The sequence below is a fragment of the Triticum dicoccoides genome, chromosome 1B (genome assembly GCF_002162155.2).
Source record: "Triticum dicoccoides isolate Atlit2015 ecotype Zavitan chromosome 1B, WEW_v2.0, whole genome shotgun sequence".
In the NCBI taxonomy this organism is placed as follows: Eukaryota; Viridiplantae; Streptophyta; class Magnoliopsida; order Poales; family Poaceae; genus Triticum; species Triticum dicoccoides.
In genome coordinates this window covers 388,996,815-389,017,430 of record NC_041381.1, presented here as the reverse complement: position 1 = coordinate 389,017,430, position 20,616 = coordinate 388,996,815, and the positions used below count along the sequence as shown (strand labels likewise).

General features: G+C 43.6%; 1 protein-coding gene across 2 annotated transcripts in view; it reads left to right on the top strand.

Annotated features, from left to right (window-relative positions):
* LOC119337084 (xanthine dehydrogenase-like) overlaps positions 1–12,104 on the top strand; it is a 28,859-nt gene extending 16,755 nt beyond the window's left edge. For both annotated transcript variants that reach the window (XM_037609199.1, XM_037609205.1), the window contains 5 exons: positions 8,308–8,469; positions 8,599–8,733; positions 10,527–10,763; positions 10,859–11,032; positions 11,642–12,104. In XM_037609199.1, the coding sequence (XP_037465096.1) occupies positions 8,308–8,469; positions 8,599–8,733; positions 10,527–10,763; positions 10,859–11,032; positions 11,642–11,884 (951 nt within the window). In that variant the 3' untranslated portion in view covers positions 11,885–12,104. The remainder of the gene's footprint in view (positions 1–8,307; positions 8,470–8,598; positions 8,734–10,526; positions 10,764–10,858; positions 11,033–11,641) is intronic.
* Positions 12,105–20,616: the final 8,512 nt, after the last annotated feature.

Here is a 20,616-nt window from a genome sequence, read left to right as displayed (position 1 = left end):
TCTATGGACTCAATGTGATCTTGGATCACTGAAATAGAAAATGTAGAGTCTTGACCTTTAGAGCTTGAGCCAATCCTTTGTCCTTAGCATCTTGAAGGGGTTCCACATCCTCTTGTCCATGCCACTTCACCCTTGGACTTATCTGAAATACACTAGATAAAAATATTAGTCCAACAAGAGATATGTTGACATTAATTACCAAATCACTCAGGGAGCATTTGTGCTTTCAATCTCCCCCCTTTAGGTAATTGATGACAACATACATCAAACCTTTAGATAGAGATATAGAGAAAGGCAAGTAAAGCTTTGGAAGGACATGTAACATGCATAGGCTCCCCCTACATGTATGCAATCATATAAATATGAAACATGAGATCATGTGAATGCATAATCATGACAGAGCAAGCAATGAGTTACATGTATCTTGACTATATGCATCAGAGTAAATGGTGTGAATATGAGAAACGCGCCTTCATGTTTATGAGTCCTTCTTGCAAACAATATGTACATCAGCAAGATATCCTCATGCACACGAGTGTGATGCATATACTTACCTTGTGGTCTTGAGCTAGCTTTGGAAGAGATGAACCTGAGTAAACAAGGTTAGACAACACAGAAACATCTACTAAGCAGAGCAAGAGCAAACCACAAGAGCACCAAGATTGGGATGACATGTATAGAGTGACTACTAGGTACTCTATTTGAGTGTAAACATGTCCCCAAAGGTAATGATATGCAATGAATTTGAAGATTTTCTTCCCTTATATGTCTTGCCCCCCCTGAATCTTATATGGGATATTGGGAGAAGATAGGGAATAGAAAATCAGAGCAAAGCACACACAAAAACAACATGAACATGTCTTTCCCCTCTAAAGACATGTAAATTCTCTCCTCTTTGAATACCAAGCAACCGGGGTCTCTCTTGATGTGATAATTGAGCACTCTTTTCCCTTTTTGATATGATTAAGCTTTGATGTGAACTCTCTCTCCCCCTTTGACATCAATTTCCAAGAAGGGTCTTCCCTGGAGTGTGAGTCAAAATAGGATTGGATAGGATTGATCCTTGAGTCAGATGGCAAAGTAGCAGGAAAAAATAAGGATGCTGGTAGACGAGAAGAATCATCGAGTGGACTTGGAACAAAATGTGTAGGATGCAAATGACAAAGTGTTTTCTTAGCATTGAGATCGGCTACACCGAGTTGTTTTCTTCGGTGGCACCGAAAAGTTTCGGTTTGACCGAAAGAGGCAAGTCGGTGTGTCCGAGTTCAGTTCAGAGAAAAATCACTAGTCACCTCAACTCACTAAGCAAATAAAATCTGACAAGGATTTGCAATGAATTAATTAAAGGATTTGCAAGGAATTAGATGCAGAGATATGCATAACAGAAATAAAAGAGAAGAAATCTAGATGAAGTTTTTTTTTGAAAAGGGAACAAATATGCATGAGACAAATGCAAGAACAAGTAGAAAGCACTAGAGAACTTCATCTAGAATTGGTCGGCGATGAAGTCACCTATGTTAGAGCATATTGACTTAGGAGTCAAGTGAAGACACTTGATCATAGGTCATACTCATCGTTTAAGCTCAAAATGGGGTTGCCATTTTTCGTTTAAGCATTTTGATGTTCACATCTTGTTGAGCTTCTTTGACCCGTGTCTTGGGGTAAAGCTTCTCTAAGATGAAATAACATACCTTGGGTGGTGGTGTTAATCTTGATCCACAATGTTGATGTAGTTCATTTGTAGCACCACTTGTAATTGGAGTTCATCTACCTACATGAGTTAGCCTTGCAAGGAATAGCACTTGTGTATCCAAAATGACAATCATGAACTTTGATATAGGAATTTTGTCAAAGGATATATTTGAAGGGTTTCAAGCTTCCTTGTCTTCAACCACCGTAATGTAGAGACTTGGTGATGTAGAGATTGCTCAAGATTGAGTGAGTTGCAATCTCGTAGATTTAGTTTCCTTCAAGTACCTACAAGGGTTAGATAATATGCAAGGGTGCAAATATATCCAAGATATGTGACTATCATCATAAGAGAAATATCAAGGATTAGTCATAGGCTTATGTCTTGCATGTATCCAAATGGAGTTCCTACTCCAAGTTTGAAGCATCAATGATGTTCAATTCACCTCTCAACCCGCAAAACACTTTCTCATCAAGTGGTTTAGTGAATATATCCGCCAATTGCTTGTCGGTACGAACATGCTTAAGGTTAATATCACCCTTAGCAACGTGATCTCGAATGAAATGATGACGAACTTCAATGTGCTTAGTTTGAGAATGTTGCACGGGATTGTGAGCAATCTTAATAGCACTTTCATTGTCACAAAGCAAAGGAACATGTTTCACATATATCCCATAATCTTTAAGAGTTTGGGTCATTCAAAGTAATTGAGCACAACATGAACCGGCGGCAATGTATTCCGCTTCGGCGGTGGATAAGGATATCGAGTTTTGTTTCTTGGAGGACCAAGACACAAGAGATCTACCAAGAAATTGACAAGTACCCGAAGTGGACTTTCTATCAACCTTGTCTCCGGCATAGTCCGAATCGGAGTAGCCAACAAGATCAAAAGAAGACCTCTTAGGATACCAAATGCCAAAATTTGGTGTATGTATTAAGTATCTCACTATCCTTTTCACAGCCTTAAGATGACATTCTTTAGGGACCGCTTGATATCGTGCACACATGCACACACTTGGCATAATATCGGGACGAGAGGCACATGGATATAATAATGAACCAATCATAGAGCGGTAAACCTTTTGATCAACGGGTTCACCATCTTTAGTCAAGTCAAGATGTCCACTAGTAGGCATGGGTGTACTCATACCTTTGCATTCTTGTATATTGAACTTCTTGAACAAGTCCTTGGTATACTTTGTTTGAGAGACAAAGGTATCTTTCTTAGTTTGCTTGATTTGCAAACCAAGAAAGAACTTGAGCTCACTCATCATAGACATCTCAAACTTCTCCGACATAAGCTTTCCAAACTTCTCACTAAAATGAGGGTTAGTTGATCCAAATATAATATCATCAACGTAAATTTGGCACACAAATAATTCTCCATTAACCCTTTTAGTGAAAAGAGTAGAATCAATTTTTCCAATCTCAAAGCCTTTTTCAATAAGGAACTTGGTCAAGCATTTATACCATGCTTTAGGAGCTTGTTTAAGATCATAAAGAGCTTTGTGAAGTTTGTAAACATGATTGGATTTCTTAGGATTAACAAAGCCGGGAGGTTGTTTAACATAAACTTTCTCCTCAATTTCACCATTTGGAAAAGCACTTTTAATGTCCATTTGGTATAATGTGATATCATGGTGATTAGCATAGGCAAGTAAGATGCGAATGGACTTAAGTCTAGCAACGGGGGCATATGTCTCACCATAGTCCATACCTTCGACTTGAGTGTAGCCTCGGGCGACGAGACGTGCTTTGTTGCGAACTACTTGTCCATCTTCATCTTGCTTGTTGCGAAACACCCATTTGGTACCGATGATGTTGTGGTTGTTGTCGGGCTTCTCGACCAATGTCCACACTTGGTTTCTCTCAAAGTTGTGTAGTTCTTCATGCATGGCATTTATCCAATCCAGATCTTCCAATGCTTCTTCAACCTTCATGGGTTCAATGCTAGAGATGAATGAATAGTGTTCACAAAAATTAGCCAAACGAGATTTAGAGCGAGTGATTCTTCCGGTTTGGATATCATTGTAGATTTGCTTGACGGGATGGTCTCTAGCGACTCTTGCTCGAACTCGTGAGAGCGTTTGCTTTGATCGGGGTGGAACATCTTCTTCATCATCTCGTTCTTCTTCTTGGCCTTCTTCATTATTGACGTTGTCGTTCTCTCGTCGTGGTGGAGAAGGAGGTTGATGCGGTTCATCTTGGTGTACTTCCTCGTTTTCTTCATCTTGGTGTGTCCCACTTGTGGATGCTTCCATATCAACTCTTGGTCACCTTGTCGTGAGGTAGAAGCTTCCACTTGGACGGACGAGGTACTCTCCTTCACCTCCGTTGGACGGATCTTGCCAATAGACAAGTCTTGGATTGCTTCCGAAGGGTCTTTGTCTCCTACATCAATTGGCAATTGCTCTACTTGCGAGCATCAAACTTCACATCTACCGTCTCTTCAACCTTTCGGGTGAAATTGTTGTAGACACAGTAAGTGTGAGAGTTTGAGCCATAACCAAGTAGGAAACCTTCATGAGATTTGGGAGCGAATTTAGAACGACGATGCTTATCAAGAATGTAGCACTTTGAGCCGAATACTCGAAAGTATCCAACTTGGGGTTTGTTACTGGTGAGGAGCTCGTATGCCGTCTTGCCGAGTAGCTTGTGAAGATACAAGCGATTTGTTGCATGACAAGCTGTCTCAACCGCTTCCGCCCAAAAGTGTTTTGGCGTCTTGTATTCATCAAGCATCGTTCTTGCCATTTCGATGAGTGTCCGGTTCTTCCTCTCAACAACTCCATTTTATTGAGGTGTGTACGTAGCCGAGAACTCATGTGAGATCCCTTCTTCGTCAAGAAAGGTGTCCACATTGACGTTCTTGAACTCCGTTTCATTGTCGCTGCGAACCTTCTTGATCTTCACTTCAAATTGATTTTGGATCTTCCTAGCAAAGTTCTTGGAGACCTTTTGGACCTGCGATTTATCATCGAGAAAGAACACCCACGTAAATCTTGAAAAATCATCAACTATAACTAGACCAAATGAGTTTCCACCAAGACTTTTGTAGGCGTTGGGACCAAAGAGATCCATATGAAGTAGCTCGACCGGTCTTCTCATGGTCATGATGTTCTTCACGGGGTGGCTTCCTCCAACCTATTTTCCTGCTTGGCAAGCGCTGCAAAGTCTATCCTTATCAAATATGACATCTTTAACACCAAGGATATGATCACCTTTAATAAGCTTGTCAAGGTTTCGCATGCCCACATGACCTAACCGTCTATGCCACAACCAGCCTTTGGAAGATTAGGGCTAGTTTGGTTCGTATCCTCAACATAGTGCCTGAGAAAAACCAGTGCCTGGCTTGGGCCTGAGATGTTGGTCTTTTCTTGCCTGGCCAGGCTATTTTTTGGTGTACGTGTTTGGATTGTAACCTCGCCTGGTAGCACTAATTAAAAGTATTGGGCATCGTCTGGTCCCATCTCGTTTTCTATAACTTGGATTAGGATCCAGGCTGCCGGCCAGGCGCGAGAACTGGGACGCCTGGCACAGGCTAACGACCCTGCCTGGGTCAAAAAATATCTTTTTCTTTTTCTTTTTTTTCACTAGACCAGGCTAATCACTCTCCCAGGGACAACCAGACCAGGCACACTGCAATTCTTCAGGCCACCAACTAAACAACTTCCAGGCAGGTTTCAGGCATGCTTCAGGCCAGGCAAAACATCTCCAGGAAACGATCCAAACATGCCATTAGCAATTAAGTAAGTTCTAGGTTGAGCCTTTTTAGTGAAATCAACAATGTATAGATCATCTCTACGTATGCCGGTAAAGACCATTTTATGATTATCTCTATGAAACACTTGGCAATCTACTTTGGTAAATAGGACATTGAAACCAAAGTCAGCTAGTCTAGAAACAGAAAGCAGATTATAGCCAAGAGATTCAACGAGCATGACATTTTGTATGGAGCTATCGTGTGAGATGACCAACTTACCGAGGCCAACCATCTTACCCTTTGAGTTATCACCAAAAGTGACATACTTTTAAGGGCCGTCGTTTTCAGCAAGCTCACGAAACATATCTTTATCTCCGGTCATGTGATCGGTACATCCACTATCAAGGACCCATTCCTTTCCTCCTGCCATGTATCCGCGAAGATTTGCCGTAAGACCAAAGTGTCTCATTGCATCATCAAGATCATAGTCACTATCCTCATCCTCATCATAGTATCCATGTTCAACATCATCATGTGGTGGATTAATTCCTAGAGAGGGTGATTCATTAGATAAATGATTTTGACAATGATCATCTTTATGAATTCTAATAGCTTCGGAAATAATATTGCTAATAATTCCAACATCTCCTTTGGCACGCATAAGATTTGTAAGCTCAAATAGACAATCACCAAACTTAGGATCATTGGAATTCATCTTACTCAAGGTAATAGACTTATGAAGAATCTCATCTAGATTTTGCAAGGAATAGTTTGGAAATCTTTCCTCAAGAAATATCCATGTAGTGTAGGCACAATTAAGAGTAGGCAAGCAACCCATCAAGTTTTTAGGCAAACCTCTAGTGATAAGATTAACAGTTCTAAGATTGCGAATCATGTCAATGGACTCATCAAGAGTAGGGTGCATAGGATCAACATGAGGTGCACAAGGGCTAGTAATGTACTTGTTCAAATGATATTCATTGAAAATCACAAGCATCTCATTTTTTCACTCATGAAAGTACTCTCCATCAAGTATAGGCACTCTATGTCTAAGACTCCCCAAAGTAGACTCATCCATCTTCCTTCAATGGTGTTTAAACCAAAGCAATGGAGACCAAAGCTCTGATACCAATTGAAAGGATCGAGAAGAGGTGTCTAGAGGGGGGTGAATAGACCCTCAACACACAAAGTTGGCAGTTTTTAAGTTTTTCAAGTTGAGGTGAAGTTTAAGCACAAGTTTAACCATTCACAATACATATCAAGCAAGCATGCGAAGAGTATATGGGCAGCGGAAAGTAAAGCATGCAACTTGCAAGAAAGTAAAGGGATGGGATTGGAGTGTGCAAATGCAATTGGAGACAATGAGATTTTTGGCGTGGTTCTGGTAGGTGGTGCTATCTTACATCCACGTTGATGGAGGCTTCAACCCACGAAGGGTAACGGTTGCGCGAGTCCACGGAGGGCTCCACCCACGAAGGGTCCACGAAGAAGCAAACCTTGTCTATCCCACCATGGCCATCGCCCACGAAGGACTTGCCTCACTAGGGTAGATCTTCACGAAGTAGGCGATCTCCTTGCCCGTACAAACTCCTTGGTTCAACTCCACAATCTTGACAGAGGCTCTCAAGTGACACCTAACCAATCTAGGAGACACCACTCTCCAAAAGGTAATAGATGGTGTGTTGTTGATGAACTCCTTGCTCTTGTGCTTCAAATGATAGTCTCCCCAACACTCAACTCTCTCTCATAGGATTGGATTTGGTGGAAAGATGATTTGAGTGGAAAGCAACTTGGGGAAGGCTAGAGATCAAGATTCATATGGTTGGATTGGAATATCTTGGTCTCAACACATGAGTAGGTGGTTCTCTCTCAAAAAATGAATGTTGGAAGTGTAGGCATGTTCTAATGGCTTTCCTCACGAATGAGGAGAGGGTGGAGGGGTATATATAGCCTCCACACAAAATCTAACCGTTACACACGATTCACCAAACTCGGTGGGACCAAATCAGAAAACTCTGTCGGACTGATTTAGTTCATAATGTGACCGTTAGACATTTCGGTGGGATCGGTATGATCAACTCGGTGGAACCGATGTGCAAGGGTTAGGGTAAAACCTCATCTCAGTTTGACCGATTACACAACTCGGTGGGACCAATTTGGTAATAAGCAAAACAGAGAGTTGGTCAGGCAAACTCGGTGTGACCGATTACATATTCTCGGTGAGACCGAAAATATTGTAATAGATAACAGGGAGTTTGCAAGCCCATCTCGGTGAGACCGAGATCCCATCGGTTAGACCGAAGTGACTAGGGTTTCTGACAGTGGCTATGTCAACTAAACTCGGTGGCGCCGGATGGATCAAATCGGTGGGGCCGAGTTTGATTTTTGGTTTGGGACATATGTGGATATGAGAAAGTGGTTGAGGGCTTTGGAGCATATCAGTAAGCACTTTGAGCAAGCAAGCCATTAAGCAACACATCATCCCCTTTTAATAGTATTGGCTTTCCTATGGACTCAATGTAATCTTGGATCACTGAAATGGAAAATGTAGAGTCTTGAACTTTAGAGCTTGAGCCAATCCTTTGTCCTTAGCATCTTGAAGGGGTTCCACATCCTCTTGTCCATGCCACTCCACCGTTGGACTTATCTGAAATACACTAGATAGAAGTATTAGTCCAACAAAAGATATGTTGACATTAATTACCAAAATCACCCAGGGAGTACTTGTGCTTTCACATTTCTCGCCAGTGTATACTTCAGTACCATGATGATATTTTGAATCCTTGTTTAAATTATAGATGTTCCACTGAAAAATATTAAACAAGTAAAAAACTTACCTATTGGTTACATTATTATATGTTTGTTTGCATCGTAATTGAATATAACATAAGTTTTGATGGATGAACAATTGCAGGCTGGTGCTCTTGTGCAAGTTTACACTGATGGTACTGTCCTGGTAACGCATGGCGGGGTTGAGATGGGACAGGGTTTACACACAAAGATAGCCCAAGTTGCCGCCTCATCACTAGATATCCCTCTAAACTGTGTATTTATCTCAGAGACAAGTACCGATAAGGTGAGATTTGGAACCCATGCCTGGTAAGGGGGGCCAACAAGTCTCCCTCTACACAAGATATATTTACTTTTTTTAATTATACTATTTGTGTTAGCAACGATGGGATGATCATGTATTTCATGTGTTTAGGTTCCAAATGCTTCACCAACAGCAGCCTCTGCCAGTTCGGATTTGTATGGTGCTGCAGTTTTGGATGCTTGTCAGCAAATAAAGGCTCGGATGGAACCCATTGCTAGTAGGGGGAATCATAAGTCCTTCGCTGAGGTAATTCTACCAATATCCTATTCTGTGTCTTTGAGTAGTTGGGCAACATTATTGGTTCTTGCTTGAAGAATCTTGGTGAACCTGTATGAATTCATTATTTTATTTCTGAGACAACTAAATATGATCAATACTGTCATTATGCTATGTTGACACCTTGTAATGCTTACTACCTGGTTATGCTATCGTAGCAATCCTTCGGTCATGGCTCTTTCCATTTGTACAATGCATTATATCTAATGATACTGCCGGTGTATAGGCCTAGTGTTGGGACTTGGGACCAACAACTGGGTAACCAGTACAGGACTACAGGTAATGTACCAATCTTTGGACTAGTAAAACCATCGGGAGTCAGTGTAATGGAGTGTAAGCACGGAAAATAGTTTGTAACGTCTGTATCATCAAGTATGAAAAAGATCCGTGATATGCATCTGCTGAACGCTGCTCTTCGCATTTGCTGGTCCTGGCTTGCGCGCATCGACAGTGACCATCCGTGGGTAGGTTTGTAGGTTCCCATCTCCTCCGATGATGCTCCATTATTCCATTCTTCCACGATATGCACTGGTGGTGACGGATTGGTGGCTATATTCTGGAAGGACCGATGGATAAAATGGAGCCTCTGCTGTTGACATTGCTCCAGAGATCGTCACTGCAGTTAATCTTCCTGGCAGCAGGCTTGGAGGTGTTGCCGATGGAACGGAAGCACCAATCATCAGAGTTGTGCTCCTTAGGCGCAGGAGAGGCGAAATGCAGTCCGAAGTGCAGCAAGCAGTCTGTCCCTACACACCGTGCGAATGAGCAGTTCACTACTAGGTGCAAAGCCGTCTCCAGATGCAATGCGACAGAGAGAGCAGATAGGGCTGTGGGGCATCCCTGCTTGAGGAGCACGTTGGCGGTGTCGCATCTTCTTGACATCTATTGACTTTTAACTCTGAAAATAAAATTGGTAAAGAGGTGTTACAAAGTGCGCTTGACGTTGTAACTCCATCTAGCCACTTAAAATCATCCTTTCCCCTCTGTGAAATCCCTTGAAACCCTCAGTCCCTCACCTTGATCGCCAAGCACCAAAGACTGTTGATTTCTAACCCAAATATATGTTCTCTCACCATATTGTAGAATTTTGTGTGCTTCCCTAGCATACTATGCCTGCATTTTGTGAGAGTGCTTACTGCCACGAAGTTGCCACCTCCAGGATTGCAGTATACAACCCATTTCTTTGCTGTAGGTACTGAATTTCTCCTTCATCTGAGGAAGTGGCAGTGATGTCATATTTGCCCTGTACTGACATTTGACAGCTCACAACTAGGGCTGACAATAAGTCGAGCTCTAGCTCTCCCCCTTTGAGATTGTGTTTGATAAAAAATCGACAAAAGTGAGTGTGCCATCGAAAGAATAGTGTTCACTTATGTGAAATATAAATCGTTTGGTAAAGGTTAAGCTGAACTTGACAAGTTGTCAAAATTAGGGATATACATCTAAGCGAACCCTGTTAGGCTATTCAAACTTTGTAGAATCACAATTTTGAGTCCATGCTCTGGGTTGTAGCTTGAGCCAAGATGATCCCCATAGCTTCTCTGAGCTCAAGCTTTTTGGTGCCTCTGTCGCCAGCTGTGAGCATGTGAGTATTCTTCTAGATTGATTGATGCAGCTGGCTTGGTGATGCTTCCTGCTATTCACACATAACCTAGGAGTATGTTTATGGATAGTTAACTTAATTCAAAAACATTGTATTATAACTGTAAAAAAATTAGCAGTCCAATTAATTTTGGTATGGCCTTTTATCTTCTGTTTTTCAGTTAGCTCAAGCATGCTACATGGAACGGGTAGATCTTTCTGCTCATGGGTTTTATATCACCCCTGATATCGGGTTTGACTGGATTGCTGGCAAGGGGAGTCCATTTAATTATTTCACCTATGGAGCCGCATTTGCAGAAGTTGAGATTGACACCCTAACTGGGGATTTCCACACAAGGACAGCTGATATTGTCATGGATCTCGGCTATTCGATTAATCCAGCAATTGATATTGGCCAGGTATGTTTACAGGATATGATGGATTAGGATTCTGGAGCAGTGATATCCTCTCCCTTTTTTTTGTATTGTTCTTCAGCTTCGATGCGTTATTTCAGATCGAAGGAGCTTTCATCCAAGGTTTGGGTTGGGCTGCCATGGAAGAGCTAAAATGGGGGGACGACAACCACAAGTGGATTCGACCTGGACACCTTTTTACTTGTGGTCCTGGCTCTTACAAAATACCCTCTGTAAATGATATACCTCTCAATTTCAAGGTTTCACTATTGAAGGTAAGTTCCCAATATATAAACGCATTATGTCTTCAAGGTGTGTAGGGGGATATTAGACCTGGTTGAAGAAGTTGGATTCAAAATATTACAACGGAAAAGTGATATTTTGTACTGCAATATTAGAAGTGAGTTGCTACAACATCAGTTCGTTGAACATATCTGGCATTGTTATACACATACTGTAACATGCTCACCAGATCTCGCAAGAAATGCTCGCTGAAACTACTGAGAAATCATTTTAAAATGAAACCAGACATCGGTTAACCAGTCCTATACTAACCGTAGCAGTTAATTGTTGCTATTCTGCCTTATGTTGCCTTTGGTGTTTAAATGTAACCCTGTGCATGCTACATAGCTAATTCATCATCGAATCATGGTAACTAGGATCTGGAAAGAATTAATGCTTTTTATCTAAAGGAAAGGCAATTGATACCTGACAGGATGGGTCTCCTACCATTCCAGAGGCCATAGGCATTCCAGAGCACATATTAACTTCCTAGCTGTCATCTCACAAGGCACTCCTGAACTGTGTTGTTCGGGAAGGCATGTATTTATATTCACTTGCCTGCTGTCTCTTGATTAACCTGCATGTTATTCTCTTCACTGCAGGGTGTTCCAAATCCAAGGGCCATACACTCATCCAAGGCTGTAGGAGAGCCACCGTTCTTCCTCGCTTCCGCCGTCTTGTTTGCGATAAAAGACGCGATCGCGGCGGCTAGGGCGGAGGAGGGCCATCTCGACTGGTTCCCCCTCGACAACCCGGCAACGCCTGAAAGGATAAGGATGGCGTGTGTTGACTCCATTACGAAGAAATTTGCGAGTGTGTATTACCGTCCCAAGCTTAGTGTATAGTGGTTACTGCCAGATTAGCCGATACATGCAGCGTAAATGTGTACCTGTTATGTGGTGTACTATACTGTACAGTCCTGAGCCGCTCTGTGCACGATAAAAGTACAGATGATGTGTCGATATAGGATTACGAATACCACATACTGAAAATAACTTGTACTGGTCCAGCAAAAAAGAAAAAACTGCACTGGGGGTACGAGCAAAAACAATTAGTTTGAATTTTTGGGTTCATTTCTGCCAGGGAAAATTTGGAAGGCCACTGCATTTAGTGTTCAATTTTGAAATAACCACTGCCTTTTTTCACAAGAAAGCACCAAGATTGTGTAATAATTTTTTAAATAGCACCGATATGGCATAAGCACACTTTGACATCATTTCTAGCCGGTGGGGTCTACTGTCACCTGTCAGGCTGAGGTGGCATCAAAGTCCCACGGCGTTCATCAAGCCGTACAGCTGTATTGCTGGCAAAGGAAGTTGAGTTCCAAGGAACCATTCTGGAGTCGGACTGCAAGACGGTGGTGAGCAAGCTCAACTCAGAAGAGTAAGGACCGATCGATCCTCGGTCCGGTGGTTGAAGACGTGAAGGGCCTGCTCCAAACTTTTCTCGAGTCTAATGTTAGGTTCGCAGGGAGGCGAATTTTGTCACCCATAAAGGCCATATAATAATAATTTAGGTTTGCCGGAACGAGCCGTGGAAAACCTCCAGAATTACTGTCGATGTTTTGTACTCCCACCGGTCCTTTTTACTTTTTATATATAAATTATTTGAAATCAAACTTTGTAAAGTTTGATCATATTTATATAAAAAATATTAACATTTATAATGTTAAATTTATACAATATGAAAACTGTTAGGAATAAGCAACTTGTATTCCCATGAGGCCATGTGGGAGCAGAGACGAACTGACTTAGAATATGAACCGGATAAGAGATATTCGGACGAGTGACAGCTAGATAGACAAGACTGCTAACAAGATGACGATAACGTGTCGGGTCAGGCATGGGATCACCATCAGTATCACGGAGGTGAACATTGAGCTCCATGGGAGTCTCAAGAATGCGATCGTCAGTAAGAGCAGCACGATCAAGAAGATCCTAGATATACTTTTCTTGGGATATGAAAAAGCCATCAGAGATAAAAGAGACTTCAATCCCAAGAAAGTAGCAAAGAGGTTCAAGATCAGACATAAGAAACTGCTCACTAAGAGGGGCCTTTACAAAGGCAATATACTCGGGGTCATCCCCAATGATGATCATGTCATCAACATAGAGAAGAAGAAGAGTTCGACCACGAGGAGAAAGGTGAATAAACAATGCTGGATCATGAGACTGGCTGAAAAACCAGCGGCAGTCACCACAGAGGCAAAACGCTCAAACCAAGCATGGGGGCTTGCTTAAGGCCATAGGGAGAGCGACGAAGACGACATAACATGCCATCGGGAATAGAATACCCAGGTGGTGGCTGCATGTACACCTCCTCACGCAGCTCACCATTAAAAAACGCATTCTTAACATCAAGCTGAGATATACACCAGTGGCGTGCAGAGGCCACAACGAGAAGTGTACAAACAGTGGTCATATGGGCCACAGGAGTAAAAGTCTCGTCATAATCACGACCATGCTCCTGCTGAAAACCACGAGCCACACGACAAGCTTTGTGACGCTCAAGAGAACCATCGGAGCGAGTCTTAACCTTGTAGACCCACTTACAAGTGATGGGACGGACTCCGGAAGGAAGGGAAACAAGATCCCACGTACCAGTGCGTTCAAGAGCAACAATCTCCTCTGCCATCGCAAACTGCCATTCAGGATGAACAACAGCCTGACGATAAGAAGTCGGCTCAAGAACAGCAGCACCAGCGGTGGGAAATCCAAAGCGATCAACAGGCGGACAAGGACGAGAACGCAAGCCATAAGTAGGCTGAGATGAGGATGACGACACATCCAAAGAGGCATCCACAGGACGTGAACGACGAGCGTAACACTGAGGAAAAGATGGAACAATGGAAGGAGGAATCACCAAGGTAGAATCGGGGGGTGGCGACGAAGAAGTCACCAGAGATGAAGGTGTAGAATCCGATGACATGCTAGGCGAGGAGACCATGGAAGATGGTAAATCGACTAGAGGTGGAGAAGCAGAGGGAGCAGAACGAATAGGCAAAGGCTCGATGGGGGTGATAGGTGAGTCAGGAAAGATGAGGAAAGAGATATCTTCCACTGAAAAGGTTGAGGAAGATGGGCGTGGGTAGAAGGGACGAGACTCATCAAAAGTCACGTCTCGAGAGATACGCATCCGACGACCGATAGGATCCCAACAACGATAGCCCTTATGCTCATCAATGTAGCCTAAGAAGACACACTCAACAGACTAAGCGATCAGTTTGGTGCGTTCGCGAGGGGCAAGAAGAACATAGCAAACACAACCAAACAAGCGAAGCATCGAATAATCGGGAGAACGATCAAAAAGACGCTCGAAAGGAACACCACCCTGTAGAGCAGCGGAAGGCTGTAGATTGATGAGATAGGTGGAGGTGGAGACGGCCTCAGCCCAAAAATGAGGTGTGAGAGAGGCAGCAATCATCAATGCACGAGCCGTCTCAAGAAGATGACGATGCTTTCGCTCAGCAACACCATTCTGAGCAAGAGCACCAGGACAAGAGAATTGAGAGAGAGTTCCTTGCTCAGCAAGAACACCACGCAACATCTTAGAGATATACTCGCCAGTGGATTCAGCATGAAACACACGAATGAGTGAAGAGAACTGAGTATGAACCATGGCAGCAAAACGCTTATAAATAGACAACACCTCACTACGAGAAGTCATGAAATAAAGCCATGTGTAACGAGAGAAATCATCTATGAAAATAATAAAGTATTTATGACCACCTTTCGAAGCGAAGGGAGCCAGACCCCATACATCAGAATGGACTAAATCGAAAGGACGCTTAGACACTAACTCACTATGTGAATATGCTACTGAATTTGCTTGCCAAGACGACAACCCTGATACTCTAAAGAGACATCTCCTAAGATAGACCCCAGAAGACCTCGACGAACTAAAGACGACAAACGAGAACCACACAGATGACCAAGTCGATGATGCCACTGCTGGAAAGAACCAGTAGCGGAGGCGACTGAAGCGGAGGAACTGGCGATAGTGGTGGCAGCGAAAGGAACATGAAGCCAGTCCAACTCCCAAAGACCCTGAGAATCACGGCAGCGAGGACCAGCCCCAACCAGAGTGTGCGTGCGACGGTCCTGGACAGAACAAGAGTCAACGTCAAGGATGACGCGACAACTAGAATCAGTAAGTTGACCCACAGAAAACAGATTCATGGTAAGTCAAGGAACATGAGCAACATCAGGAACAGAATAAGGAGTGGTAAGATTGCCTCTACTAGCGACAGAAAGAGGAGTACCATCAGCAGTGAGGACATGAACAGGAGAATTAAGCGAGCGAAGAGAGGACAAAGTGGAAGAATGAGAAGACATATGAAAAGAAGCTCCAGAGTCCAGAACCCATTGGGATGTACCTGACTGTGTAGAGGGTGGTTGCTCAGTGCGGGAAGCATCAGTCCTAGAACCAGCAGTACCCGTTGAGGAAGAACCTGAAGCCGCGAGTAGACGCTTAAGTCTCAGAATATCCTGATCAGTCAAAGCGATGGCTGAAGCTGTCGAGGTAGATGACGAAGTCTCTGAAGATCATAAGCGTGCCTTGCGCATGTGTTTCCTCTTCGTGTAGCACTGTGATACGTCCATTTTGCATCATGCTTTTATATTGATATTTACTGCATTATGGACTGTTATTACACGTTATGTCACAATACTTATGGCTATTCTCTCTTATTTTACAAGGTTTACATAAAGAGGGAGAATGCCGGCAGATGGGATTCTGGGCTGGAAAAGGAGCAAATATTTGATACGTATCCGTCATATCTACTTTCCCAAAGACTTTTGCCCTTGTTTTGGACTCTAACTTGCATGATTTGAATGAAACTAACCCGGACTGACGCTGTTTTCAGCAGAACTACCATGGTGTTATTTTTGTGCAGAAATAGAAGTTCTCGGAATGACCTGAAAATCCACGGAGCAACTTTTCAGAATAAATAAAAAATACCGGCGAAATAATCAGCGTCAGGGGGCCCACACCCTATCCACGAGGGTGGTGTTGGGGAACGTTGCAGAAAATAAAATTTTTCTACGCTTCACCAAGATCAATCTATGGAGTCATCTAGCAACGAGAGAGAGGAGTGCATCTACATACCCTTGTAGATCACGAGCGGAAGCGTTCAAGAGAACGGGATTGAGGGAGTCGTACTCGTCGTGATCCAAATCACCGAAGATCCTAGTGCTGAACGGACAGCACCTCCGCGTTCAACACATGTATGGTTGGGGAAGACATCTCCTCCTTCTTGATCCAGCAAGGGGGAAGGAGAGGTTGATGGAGATCCAGCAGCACGACGGCGTGGTGGTGGAAGTAGCGGCGATCTCGGCAGGGCTTCGCCAAGCTCAACGAGAGGGAGAGGTGGTACATGGGGAGAGGGAGGCGCCAGGGACTAGGGTGCGGCTGCCCTCCCTCCCCCCTCTTTATATAGGGGCCCTAGGGGGGCGCCACCCCCTAGAGATCTAATCTCAAGGGGGGGGGGCTAGGGGGGGGACTTGCCCCCCAAGTCAAGTGGGGCGCCCCCCAACCCTAGGGTTTCCAACCCTAGGCGCAAGGGGAGGCCCAAGGGGGCGCACCAGCCCACCAGGGACTGGTTACCTTCCCTCTTCAGCCCACGGGGCCCTCCGGGATAGGTGGTCCCACCCGGTGGACCCCCGGGACCCTTCCGATGGTCCCGGTACAATACCGGTGACCCCCAAAACTTTCCCGGTGGCTGAAACTGGACTTCCTATATACAATTCTTCACCTCCGGACCATTCCGGAACTCATCGTGACGTCCGGGATCTCATCCGGGACTCCGAACAACTTTCGGATTACCGCATACTAATATCTCTACAACCCTAGCATCACCGAACCTTAAGTGTGTAGACCCTACGGGTTCGGGAATCACGTAGACATGACCAAGACAGCTCTCCGGCCAATAACCAACAGCGGGATCTGGATACCCATGTTGGCTCCCACATGTTCCACGATGATCTCATCGAATGAACCACGATGTCGAGGATTCAGGTAATCCCGTATACAATTCCCTTTGTCAATCGGTACGTTACTTGCCCGAGATTCGATCGTCGGTATCCCAATACCTCGTTCAATCTCGTTACCGGAAAGTCACTTTACTCGTACCGTAATGCATGATCCCGTGACCAACCACTTGATCACATTGAGCTCATTATGATGATGCATTACCGAGTGGGCCCAGAGATACCTCTCCGTCATACGAAGTGACAAATCCCAGTCTCGATCCGTGTCAACCCAACAGACACTTTCGGAGATACCTGTAGTATACCTTTATAGCCACCCAGTTACATTGTGACATTTGGTACACCAAAAGCACTCCTACGGTATCCGGGAGTTACACAATCTCATGGTCTAAGGAAATGATACCTGACATTGGAAAAGCTCTAGCAAACGAACTACACGATCTTGTGCTATGCTTAGAATTGGGTCTTGTCCATCACATCATTCTCCTAATGATGTGATCCCGTTATCAATGACATCCAATGTCCATAGTCAGGAAACCATGACTATATGTTGATCAACGAGCTAGTCAACTAGAGGCTCACTAGGGACATGTTGTGGTCTATGTATTCACACATGTATTACGATTTCCGGATAACACAATTATAGCATGAATAATAGACAATTATCATGAACAAGGAAATATAATAATAATCATTTTATTATTGCCTCTAGGGCATATTTCCAACAGTCTCCCACTTGCACTAGAGTCAATAATCTAGTTACATTGTGATGAATCAAACACCCATAGAGTTCTGGTGTTGATCATGTTTTGCTCGTGGAAGAGTTTTAGTCAACGGATCTGCGACATTCAGATCCGTATGTACTTTGCAAATATCTATGTCTCCATCTTGAACATTTTCACGAATGGATTTGAAGCGACGCTTGATGTGCCTGGTCTTCTTGTGAAACCTGGGCTCCTTGGCAAGGGCAATAGCTCCAGTGTTGTCACAGAAGAGAGTGATCGGCCCTGACACATTGGGTATGACTCCTAGGTCGGTGATGAACTCCTTCATCCAGATTGCTTCATGCGCTGCCTCCGAGGCTGCCATGTACTCCGCTTCACATGTAGATCCCGCCACGACGCTTTGCTTGCAACTGCACTAGCTTACTGCCCCTCCATTCAAAATATACACGTATCCGGTTTGTGACTTAGAGTCATCCAGATCTGTGTCGAAGCTAGCGTCGACGTAACCCTTTACGATGAGCTCTTCGTCACCTCCATAAACAAGAAACATATCCTTAGTCCTTTTCAGGTACTTCATGATATTCTTGACCACTGTCCAGTGTTCCATGCCGGGATTACTTTGGTACCTTCCTACCAAACTTACGGCAAGGTTTACATCAGGTCTGGTACACAACATGGCATACATAATAGACCCTCTAGCCGAGGCATAGGGGATGACACTCATCTTTTCTCTATCTTCTGCCGTGGTCGGGCATTGAGCCGAGCTCAATTTCACACCTTGCAACACAGGAAAGAACCCCTTCTTGGATTGGTCCATATTGAACTTCTTCAATATCTTATCAAGGTATGTGCTTTGTGAAAGACCTATGAGGCGTCTCGATCTATCCCTATATATCTTGATGCCTAATATGTAAGCAGCTTCTCCAAGGTCCTTCATTGAAAAACACTTATTCCAGTAGGCCTTAATGCTGTCCAAAGTTCTATATCATTTCCCATCAAAAGTATGTCATCTACATATAATATGAGAAATGTTACAGAGCTCCCACTCACTTTCTTGTAAACACAGGCATCTCCATAAGTCTGCATAAACCCAAATGCTTTGATCATCTCATCAAAGCGAATGTTCCAACTCCGTGATGCTTGCACCAGCCCATAAATGGATCGCTGGAGCTTGTATACCTTGTTAACATTCTCAGGATTGACAAAACCTTACGGCTGCATCATATACAGTTCTTCCTTAAGATAGCCGTTAAGGAATGCCGTTTTGACGTCCATTTGCCATATCTCATAATCATAGTATGCGGCAATTACTAACATGATTCGGACGGACTTCAGCTTCGCTACGCGAGAGAAAGTCTCATCGTAGTCAACCCCTTGAACTTGCCGATAACCCTTAGCGACAAGTCGAGCCTTATTGATGGTAACATTACCATCCGCGTCCATCTTCTTCTTAAAGATCCATTTGTTTTCTATCGCTCGCCGATCATCGAGCAAGTCTGTCAAAGTCCACACTTTGTTTTCATACATGGATCCTATCTCGGATTGCATGGCTTCAAGCCATTTGTTGGAATCTGGGCCCGCCATCGCTTCTTCGTAGTTCGAAGGTTCACCGTTGTCTAACGACATGATTTCCAGGACAGGGTTGCCATACCACTCTGGTGTGGAACGTGTCCTTGTGGACCTATGAAGTTCAGTAGTAACTTGATCCGAAGTACCTTGATTATCATCATTAACTTCCTCTCCAGTCGGTTCAGGCACCACAGGAACATCTTCCTGAGTTGCGCTACTTACTGGTTCAAGAGGTAGTACTTCATCAAGTTCCACTTTCCTCCCACTTACTTCTTTCGAGAGAAACTCTTTCTCCAGAAAGGACCCATTCTTGGCAACAAAGATCTTGCCTTCAGATCTGAGGTAGAAGGTATACCCAATGGTTTCCTTAGGGTATCCTATGAAGACGCATTTTTCCGACTTGGGTTCGAGCTTTTCAGGTTGAAGTTTCTTGACATAAGCATCGCATCCCCAAACTTTTAGAAACGACAGCTTAGGTTTCTTCCCAAACCATAATTCATATGGTGTCGTCTCAACGGATTTAGACGGTGCCCTATTTAAAGTGATTGTAGCTGTCTCTAAAGCGTATCCCCAAAATGATAGCGGTAAATCGGTAAGAGACATCATAGACCACACCATATCCAATAAGGTGCGATTACGACGTTCGAACACACCATTACGCTGAGGTGTTCCAGGCGGCGTGAGTTGTGAAACAATTCCACATTTCCTTAAGTGCGTACTAAATTTGTGACTTAAATATTCTCCTCCACGATTTGATCGTAAGAACTTAATTTTTCGGTCACGTTGATTCTCTACCTCATTCTGAAATTCCTTGAACTTTTCAAAGGTCTCAGACTTGTGTTTCATCAAGTAGACATACCCATATCTACTTAAGTCATCAGTGAGAGTGAGAACATAACGATAGCCACCGCGAGCCTCAACACTCATTGGACCGCACACATCAGTATGTATAATTTCCAATAAGTTGGTTGCTCGCTCCATTGTTCCGGAGAACAGAGTCTTGGTCATTACCCATGAGGCATGGTTTGCACATGTCAAATGATTCGAAATCAAGAGACTCCAAAAGTCCATCTGTATGGAGCTTCTTCATGCGTTTGACACCGACCAAGGCGGCAGTGCCACAGATATGTGGGACTATCATTATCAATCTTACATCTTTTGGTATTCACACTATGAATATGTGTAACATCACGTTCGAGATTCATTAAGAATAAACCATTGACCAGCGGGGCATGACCATAAAACATATCTCTCATATAAATAGAACAACCATTATTCTCGGATTTAAATGAGTAG